The sequence below is a fragment of the Ranitomeya variabilis genome, chromosome 3 (assembly GCF_051348905.1).
Source record: "Ranitomeya variabilis isolate aRanVar5 chromosome 3, aRanVar5.hap1, whole genome shotgun sequence".
Lineage (NCBI taxonomy): Eukaryota > Metazoa > Chordata > Amphibia > Anura > Dendrobatidae > Ranitomeya > Ranitomeya variabilis.
The window spans coordinates 607,029,028-607,038,542 of record NC_135234.1 but is presented as its reverse complement, the minus strand read 5'-3'; the positions used below and the strand labels follow the sequence as shown (position 1 = coordinate 607,038,542).

The 9,515-nt window shown below is 44.6% G+C and overlaps 1 protein-coding gene across 2 annotated transcripts in view; it reads right to left on the bottom strand.

The window, feature by feature from the left end:
- Nucleotides 1-4,557: 4,557 nt before the first annotated feature.
- WBP4 (WW domain binding protein 4) overlaps nucleotides 4,558-9,515 on the bottom strand; it is a 34,066-nt gene continuing 29,108 nt past the window's right edge. For both annotated transcript variants that reach the window (XM_077297304.1, XM_077297303.1), the window contains exons 8-11: nucleotides 8,768-8,840; nucleotides 8,484-8,689; nucleotides 6,743-6,909; nucleotides 4,558-4,869 (exon numbers count right to left, since the gene is read on the bottom strand). In XM_077297304.1, the coding sequence (XP_077153419.1) occupies nucleotides 4,662-4,869; nucleotides 6,743-6,909; nucleotides 8,484-8,689; nucleotides 8,768-8,840 (654 nt within the window). In that variant the 3' untranslated portion in view covers nucleotides 4,558-4,661. The remainder of the gene's footprint in view (nucleotides 4,870-6,742; nucleotides 6,910-8,483; nucleotides 8,690-8,767; nucleotides 8,841-9,515) is intronic.

Sequence of the window (9,515 nt, the reverse complement as noted above, 5' to 3'; positions counted from 1 at the left end):
ATTTGGCACACTCCCTATGTTTGGATTTAGTAAAGCATTTTCTCCCCTAGTAAGGAGAGAGGGAATATAAGGAGGGACAATAATCAGTAAGCGAACTTTCACGTAGATCACTTACCCAGCCCTGCAGCAAAAGGTACCGTAATTGGGGGGTCCTTCCTAGCCGGTGATTCTTTTCAGCTTGAGGACTTATCTGGTTTTGACTTCTGAGCCCCTTTAACTCCACCAGCGCGACTGCTGCCACTAGATCGTCGCTGGGAGATCACCTGAGGCTCCTCCGACTCCTGAAGATGCTGCTGCTGCGATGTTCCCTTTGGCGAATCCATCATGAAAATGGCCAGGAACACCTTGTGGTCTTCATACAGCGTTTAAAATATGCCCCCAGGGTACCACCCCCGGATGGGGGTCAGCAGGATGTCCAGGTGGTGTGTCCGGTACCTCCGTCGCTAATAGGGTCTGCTCTCCCCCCCGGGCCCCGCCGCCGCCCACTGCAATTGCCGCCCCTCCCGGGAGCAGGCCAGGTAGGACGCCGGAGCGCCGCCATCGGCCGGAAGGACGATACTGCGCATGCTCCGCCGCGTCATCAGGCCGCGCCGCCCAGCCGCGTCATCCAGACACGCCCCTTCCGGTCGCGACTGCAGCCTTACAAACCTGATGCGCGACCGAGGATGTCAGCGTCCTCCGGACTGACACACACTCTTCCCGCAAGGTGCGGACAGACCCCAGCAGACGCGGCCACCCAGAAAGAGACCCCCATACTCACCAGGTACGCGTGACTATGTAGACCACAACGGAAGATAGCCCCATGTTATGTAGGCTGCTTCCTCCTGCTGTCACCGACACCAACAGTTCCTCTGCCGTGTGGTGCTTCCAACATCCTGATCAGGCCGAGGTAGGGGACCCCAGCTACCTGCATCGGCCTGTCAGGAGTGGAACATCTTCCTATCTTCGATCTTCTTCACAAGGCCTGCCTGAAGAGGTTCCGCTGTCAGGGACAGGAAACCAACTGATGCGGGAGAGAGGTACCGCCCTTTTAGGTCTGTAGGTTTCCTGTCCCTGAAGGGCGGATCCCCTCTCTCGTAGTGCTGTCATGGCGACTGAAAATAAAAATCACTTCAAAGTTACGTTTGATTTCATAACCGTGTTCTGAAATGATGACAGAATAAAACTTAATTATTCTGAACAGCCAGCATGGTCATTTTAATGAAATATGACGATTTTGAGCCTGGGGTCATATAGACCCCATGGTACCAAAGCAGTGATTTTTTTCATGGTTCCACAGCAGGGTTAAACATTACTCCTAGACATCCATGTAACTAAGATGCTGGGAAGTTCTTCAATATAGTACACACATGAAGGTGTTATAATGGTGTTCTATGGGCAGACGCAGAGGCACGCTTACTGTACACATCCTGGCACAGATGCGATGAACGCCTAAACCTGATGGGAGCATAGCCTGACTTCAGTTACATATAGGAAGCCTTCCCATTTTTCTATAGAAGGAGAACAGTCTTTTATAGGAATACTGATTCTTTGCTTCGGTCTATAGACAGATAAATGACCCATATACAAAGCTAAAAATGAATAAAAACACTGTATCTAAGGACCGCAGACTGCGTTTCTTTGGGCCAGTAAAGAGAAATGTAAACTCTTCCTTTTGACCTTTGTGATGTCTCACATGGTAGATTTGTGGCAGAAATGTCAGTGACGGACGAGTTCAGCACATGCGACTGGAGACGTTTCTGTAGCACTTCTTGGATTTCGGCTAGCCTCATTCAGATGTCTATCACATATAAATCTCTATTTCTAATTAGATCAAATGATACAACAGAGAAATTCAGTTCATGCAACACAAACATATTTATGTCATGTATCATAAATAGCTTAAAAAAAAAAAAAAAAAAAGCACAAACTTTATGAAAACTCAGAAAAGCAACACATGGCAACGATGACATCTAGTACAGCATTTACCAAACCTGCAACTAAATGCAAAGAATCGATGGCAAACATTATAAATCTGTAACATCTGCCATTCATCAAATCAGTTTCACCAGAATTCTGGCAGAGATTGCTTTGAAAAATTGCAAAATTGAGGAGCAACTCCGAGTTGCTCAAAAAGATTTAGCAACTTTTGTAGTTCTCACAACAGCTTCTCCCAGCTCTGCCAAAATGGGTGAAGCTGGGAAGTTACGCCAAAGATTGTCTAATTCATGATGAGCTGTGGCGTTCCCTACGGCAGAAATCTCACTCCAGTCTCTGACTGGAGTAAGATTTTTTGACGTGTCGCACGCCACAGGACTCATCAGACGCTCCACATTTATGAAGAGGTGTGCGCCTCTTCATGAATCAGGAGTGTCTGACTCCACTATGCCCCCATATGAATCAGGGCCTAGATGTCTAATATACAGTGTTAATAAATAAACTATAATAATATTTAGTATTGTCTTCTTGGGATACAATGAAAAAATAGTTTATTCTGAACTTGTGCGTCTCACAGTCAGCAGCGGATACAGGAAGACTAATTTTCATCTAAGATTTTTGAAAGCAGAAAAAGCACCGCTCCTGATAATTGCATCTGTCTGATATTGCATTTCAGCCGTAATAAATTGAGAAGGAATGAGCAGCAATACCAGACACATCCAAAAGATGGCGTTTTGCTGTTTCCAGTGCAGCTAAATAAGAATAGAAAAATATATCAGCTTTTTCCTGAAAGAGCGCCACTGTAGTCCACAGGCTGGATATGGTATTACATTATGGTTCCATTCATTTCAGCTGCAATACCATACGTCACATTTAGTGAGAAGTGGCACTGTTTTTAGGGAAAAAGACAGTTTTTCTAATCTCGTGCAACCCATATGCTCATACCTGATAGGTAACACCTTCTAGTGCACACAAACATTGGAAATAAACATAGCTAAAAACTGCTATTGCATAGATTACTTCTCACACAAAATAAGGTGAACACGTTCTACTGGAACATGATGGATTTCTTCCAAACAAAGCACCGCTCCTGCCTATGGCCTGTATAGGATTTACAGCTCAGATCATGAAGTGCATAGGGCTGAGGTTCAATACCACACTCATCCCATAGCCAGTGGAGATGTTATTTTGGGGAATAAGCAGCCATGCTTTTTTAAAGACCCCATTATTGTATAGATCAGTTACTAACACCTGTGCTACAAGCGGCTTGATGTCTCAATTATTTTGCTTCAGCAGATAAGACCATAAAAGTTCTAGGTTTCATTATATATATTATATATATATATAAATAATACTAATATGTAGAAACATCCTAATAATCTTCATAATTAAAGAGGTTGACAACTACTCCGATTACGTTACTGGTTTTGCCATAAATGCTTAAGGAAAATGCCACTAAAGCTCCTCATATACCTTTCCTGCCAAGTTTCATTTTGTTTTATGCCTTTTTGCTTTGCTTCCTGTTCGTTACCAGATCTGTTGTCATAGCAATCACTTCCTCTTAAGAATTCTCTGCTCTCTTATGACTACATTTCCCATCATGCTTTGTGCTAGGCTGCAAGCCAGCAGTGAGCACAGACCTGTAACTCCACCTCCCACTTCTCCCCCAGCTTCACAAAACAGCACCAGGACAATCTCCTGTACAGGACCCTTCAGGGCATAGAAGTAACACACAAAGCACCATTACAGCGGCAATGACAAAGATTATCCCCTACTCCCCCTCACTAACATGGATGATGGGATGAGACCTGAATGTAATCACATTATAAAAAGAATACAGCAGGATGTATATACATTACACAGAATATTCAGTAGTGAGTGTGTCCATGTATATACACCCTGCTGTATACATACAGATGCAGAGGAGAGCTGGGTCTGCTGGAAGAGTGGGCAACATTTCCAGAAACTGAGTGAGCTCTGAATGCAGCCCCACCCACCCAGCGGTGATGGGTCGTTTGCTAACGACCCAGTACAAAGAGCCGGCTTCCTGCTGTGAACGATGGGAGCCGGCACTCCAGTGAGAGCCACTAAATTCTCTGAAAGGCTCTCACTGGGCGTAAAATCCCGGTGTTCGGCAGACATAACTCCACCCACTGATCAATTTAATTGGTTACTAGCAAGTGGGCGGAGTTTCTGCCGTAGGTGGGTGGGGTTTTGGATGCATGAACATATTTAATATCCATTTGGGATCCAAAAAGAGCCGGCTTTTTGGTGAGCGGAGCCATGAGAGTCGGATCACCAAAAAAGAGAGGGACTGCCCATCACTACCACCCAGGCTGCAAGCCCCGCTCACCCGTCACACTCCAGCTCTCAGAAGTGAGGGAGGATCTGACGTGACAGCACCGGAAGCAGGAGATCCTCAGCCACAGCTCATGGGAGCATTACAGCAGCTCAGGTTACAGAAGGATTTGCCAGAGGAAGGTATTTAGCTAATCTATCTAAAGGTACATGTAAAGCAGTAGCCAACCCCTTTAATCATCAGTGCGGAGGAAAATGCAGAGAGAGGAAGAGTTCCGGTAGTACAGAAGAAAGTCCTAAAGTCACAAGCAAATTCCCTTAACTGACCTTCAAATAAAGAAATCTAGAAAAAAAGGGATTTATTCACACCAAGCTCTCACACAAAACGGAATCCTATAAGCTTCCAAACATCCAATAAAAAAACTGTCCCAATGACTCCAAGCCTTTTACTGGTCATTTAGTCTCTGACGTATGTTTCGGGACTTCACATTTTCCAGCTTCCTTCTCTTGAAGACGGAGGTCCCAGCGGCCGAGTCACCAAGGGAAGTGATGGTTTTTTCTTTAAACTTGACTTTGGGCTCTTGTGGCACATCAGGTACAGAGACGGCAGGGTCTTCAGACTCCACGCTCGGCAGCTCCAAATCCACAGTCTCACTATATGGAGAAAAGATCCAGTGGTCAATGCCAGCAAGTAATAATAATAATTTTATTTCTATAGCGCCAACACATTCCGTAGCACTGTACAATTTTAGAGGGGCTTCTACATACAATAAAGACATAACTCAGATACCAAAAGGAGCGAGGGTCCTGCTCACAATCTGTGTGGAAATAGGGGAGATGCGAGAGGTAAGCAAGTAATTACACACAGGAATATTCATGGCTTACAATATACAATTGTCATTTTAGTAAAAGTCCCCTTATGTAAAGTTACAAACCTCAGGTACAGGTTAATATTCACAGTGAAAGGACGGTGTCAGAACACACAATGCATTGCAGATTGCTGCAGACTGGGGAAATAAGGAACGCACTGACCCTCCTTCACCGAAGCACCTAGAATGGCATGGAAGCATCAGAGATGGACCAGGAGTTATGGAGGCAGCAGCCTGATCTAATCAAGTCATAGGCAGATCAGGGTGCGGGTGTGACCTGGGGTGCACTATGGTAAAGGGAAGCCTGCAGAGGCAGTGTGATGCTCAGGGCAATCATCTGGGGTGCTTTTCATTCATGTGGAAGTTACTTTGACATGTATCACCTACCTAAACATTGTTGCAGACTAAGAAAACCCATTAATGACAACAGTGCTCCCCAATGGAAGTGGCTTCATTCACTAGGATAATGTGCCATGCCCAGAGTAACATCACAAAAGAATGGACTCAGCCTCCAAATGTCCAGATCTTAAAGGGAATCTGTCACCGCATTTTTGCTACCCCATTTGAGAGCAGCATAATGTAGGAGAAGAGAACTCGAGTCCAGTGATGTGTCACTTACTGGGCTGCTTGCTGGCATTTTGATAAAATCACTGTTCACCTGCTGCAGATCTACAATTTCTTTTAGCACTGTATATTCCCACTCCCATCACTGATTGGCAGCTTTCTATGTACATTGTGCATAGGCAGAAAGCTGCTAATCAGTGGTATGGGCGGGTTATACAAAGCTCATGGATATGGTTGACTACCTGGCAGCAGGTTTACTAGTCCTCTAGTGATAATCTCCTGCTGATAAAATGTGATTTTATCAAAACAACAGCAAGCAGTGCAGTAAGTGACACATTGCTGAAATCAGGTTTTCTGTCTCTACATTAGGTGTAAAAATCTGGCGTCAATTCCCTTTAATACAATTAATCACATGTGGATCGTACTAGAAAAACAAGACCAATACACGATGGTCCCACCGTGAAACTTACAGGACTAAAAGGACTGACTGCAAACATTTTTGATCAGATCTCACAAGACATCTTTAATAAGTCTAGCAGAGTCAGTGACTGGAAAAATCAGCTCTGACTTGGCAGGCAACCATTATATTAATGTTATGGCTGATCCATATGGCTGATCCATGTATTTCCATTGCTGTTTGGCATTAGCAGAACTGAAGCAAGGAAATGACGTGCTGAGGTTCAATATTTAGGCATTTCCCTATAATCTGACTGCCCCTGCGACTGTCAGGAGTGGGGAGAGTAATGGCTGCGCATGACCCCAAGTCATGACCTGTCGTCACCCGAGTACTGCAGCCGAGAAACACAGGACTAGAGGACGTACAGCAGAGAAACTACATGGAATCCAGTTTATTATGTAATTTTTTTTTTTTAAAATCAGCTAAACTTATTTTTCTTACCAAAAGGCAGAACACACCAGGCAGAAATATAGCTCCACTATGGAAATACAACCACCTTTACAGAAATTAAGTTAACAATGGGCAGGCACCAAATCGTGCATGTGAAGCCTCTGTCATGGAGGGCACGGTGCTACAAGACTTGGTGGTCACAGATGTACTGAACACTGAGGGATGATGGTTTCCCACTAGCACGTACTATGGGTCTTCCTCCTCTTGGACAGTCTCCCATGCTCCATACGGATTCGTCTTGGTTGGCTTTGGAGCTCCAGATTTTGGAGGATGGTCTTTTTTTTCTTCCGCTTCCTCTTGTATGGGTTCAGGATCAGATCCCTCATCACTGTCTGATTTGGACTCCTTTTTAGGCTGTAACAAACAATTTTGATATAGTAATATTTAGTCACAACAATTCAATATAAAATTCAAAAGGTACAAAATTACATAAATAATATAAAATGGTATTATTACTCTCACTTAAATATATAATAGCCATCAAATTATATCCTAGGAGTGAAGAAGGTGCCCATACTTATTTATTGTACTGCTTATATATCTCTATTATATTCCCCAGCACTTCACAGACATCATCATCGCTGTCCCCATTGGGGCTCACAATCTAAATTCCCTAGCAGTATGTCTTTGGAGTGTGGCAGGAAACCGGAGACCCGGAGGAGGAAACCCACGCAAACACGGGGAGAACATACTAACTCTGATGTTGTCCTCTGTGGGATATGAACCGAGGACCCCAGCCCTGAGAGGCTATAGTGCTAACCACTGAGCCACTGTGCTGCCAGTGTCTTTACCTATTATGCGAACCTCCTTAATTTACCCTTAAAGAGGAAGGGATGGACACGTTAAATTTCAGCATATCAAATAGTTTGCTTTCACCGGAGATAGGCCATTGCCAGAGTTGTCTAGTAGGAGCCTATTCCCCTCTGCTCATTAGTAGCACATGCATCTGTATGGGAGAGTTTGGAAAAATGGCTGGCTGAACAAGCATTCTGCCCACAGCTAGGTAATGGGCAGATTCCAGCAATGTGTCACTAATGAGCTGCTTGCTGTCATTTTGATAAAATCACAGTTTTCTCTGTTGCAGATCTGGCAGTTCTCTGAATGCGGAGCTCTGTATAACCCTGCCCACAGCAGTGATTGGCAGCTTTCTCCCCATGCAGAGTGTACACAGAAAGCTGACTATCAGTGTTGTGCGGTCATACAAGGCTCATGAATATACTTGGCTGGAGGTTTACTATCCGTACAGTGATAATTTCCTACTGATAAATCAATGATAACAAAACGACAGCATACAGACTAGCAAGTGACACATCACTTGAATCATAGTTTCTCTCTCTACATTATGCTGCTCTCAGATTAGGAAGCAAAAGCCTGGTGATAGACAGATTCCCTTTAAAGAGGTATTTCTATGTCACATATACAGATTATGCCATAAATGTCAGATAGATGTGGGTTCTACCTCCAGGCCCTGCACACATCTTGCAATGGGCGTTAATGCTCTATATATGTGTGTCACTCCATTCAAAAAATTGAAAAAAATGATACACGATTTGATACAATTTACTCCATCAAGAGAGAATGACGATTTTACATTCTCGACAAGTCGCCTTGCGTGTCTCTACACATACTGCAAGCAAACCTGTAGTAGTCTGCCCATCAGCCACAAACTTATCCTCTACATTCGGTATAACATAAGCGTGCGATTATTGAGCCTTTTACAAAAAAAAGATCCTGGCACGATACAGTAGAGCTTAAAAAAGAGCCTCCATGAGGAGAGCCCCTGGAGTGACGCTCTCTAAATACAGTACTCCTTATCAGAACTACAGAGTGACAAGCTGCACCCCTGGTAAGAAGGACCCCAGGAGGAGGTCCTACATAGAACAATAGAGAACAATATAAACACAGATAAGAAGGGCCATTGTCATTACCCTATAACTGATTTTAGGAGTCTGTGCAATTGCAGGAGTCTGTGTGTTGTCTTCGGATGGCGGGGACGCCTCAGGGCTAGAGTCTGTGGTTACTTCGGGAGCCTCTTCCTCATCTGCTGTGGTGACATCTACAGCATCTGTGGAATCCTTCTTATCATCGGGGAGCAGATTGGGATCAGAGTCTTCTGGTTTGTCCCATCTGGATTCTGCTCAAAAGAATCCTCTGTTAATGAATGTAAATATCAAGTAACAGACAGGCTGTGGTTACCATAAGAAGCCCTTACCTCCAGTTTCAGAATTGTAGTAGTAGGTATGACCCTCTTCTGAGACTGCTTCCACCCATGCAGATTTGGATTCCTTTTAATAAAATACGAATACACAGAATCAACCAGTCAAATAAATGAAGAATCGCAGAAGACACAATATGTTGTATATGAACAGACCCCTGACAAAGCTGCACTTAGTGGCAGCGTGAATACAGACCCCTGATAAAGCTGCACTTAGTGGCAACGTGAATAGACCCCTGATAAAGCTGCACTTAGTGGGCAGCGTGAATACAGACCCCTGACAAAGCTGCACTTAGTGGGCAGCGTGAATACAGACCCCTGATAAAGCTGCACTTAGTGGCAACGTGAATAGACCCCTGATAAAGCTGCACTTAGTGGGCAGTGTGAATACAGACCCCTGACAAAGCTGCACTTAGTGGGCAGCGTGAATTCAGACCCCTGATAAAGCTGCACTTAGTGGCAGCGTGAATACAGACCCCTGATAAAGCTGCATTTAGTGGCAGCGTGAATACAGACCCCTGATAAAGCTGCACTTAGTGGCAGTGTGAATACAGACCCCTGACAATGCTGCACTTAGTGGGCAGCGTGAATACAGATCCCTGATAAAGCTGCACTTAGTGGGCAGCGTGAACACAGATCCCTGATAAAGCTGCACTTAGTGGCAGCGTGAATACAGACCCCTGATAAAGCTGCACTTGGTGGCAGCGTGAATACAGACCCCTGATAAAGCTGCACTTAGTGGGCA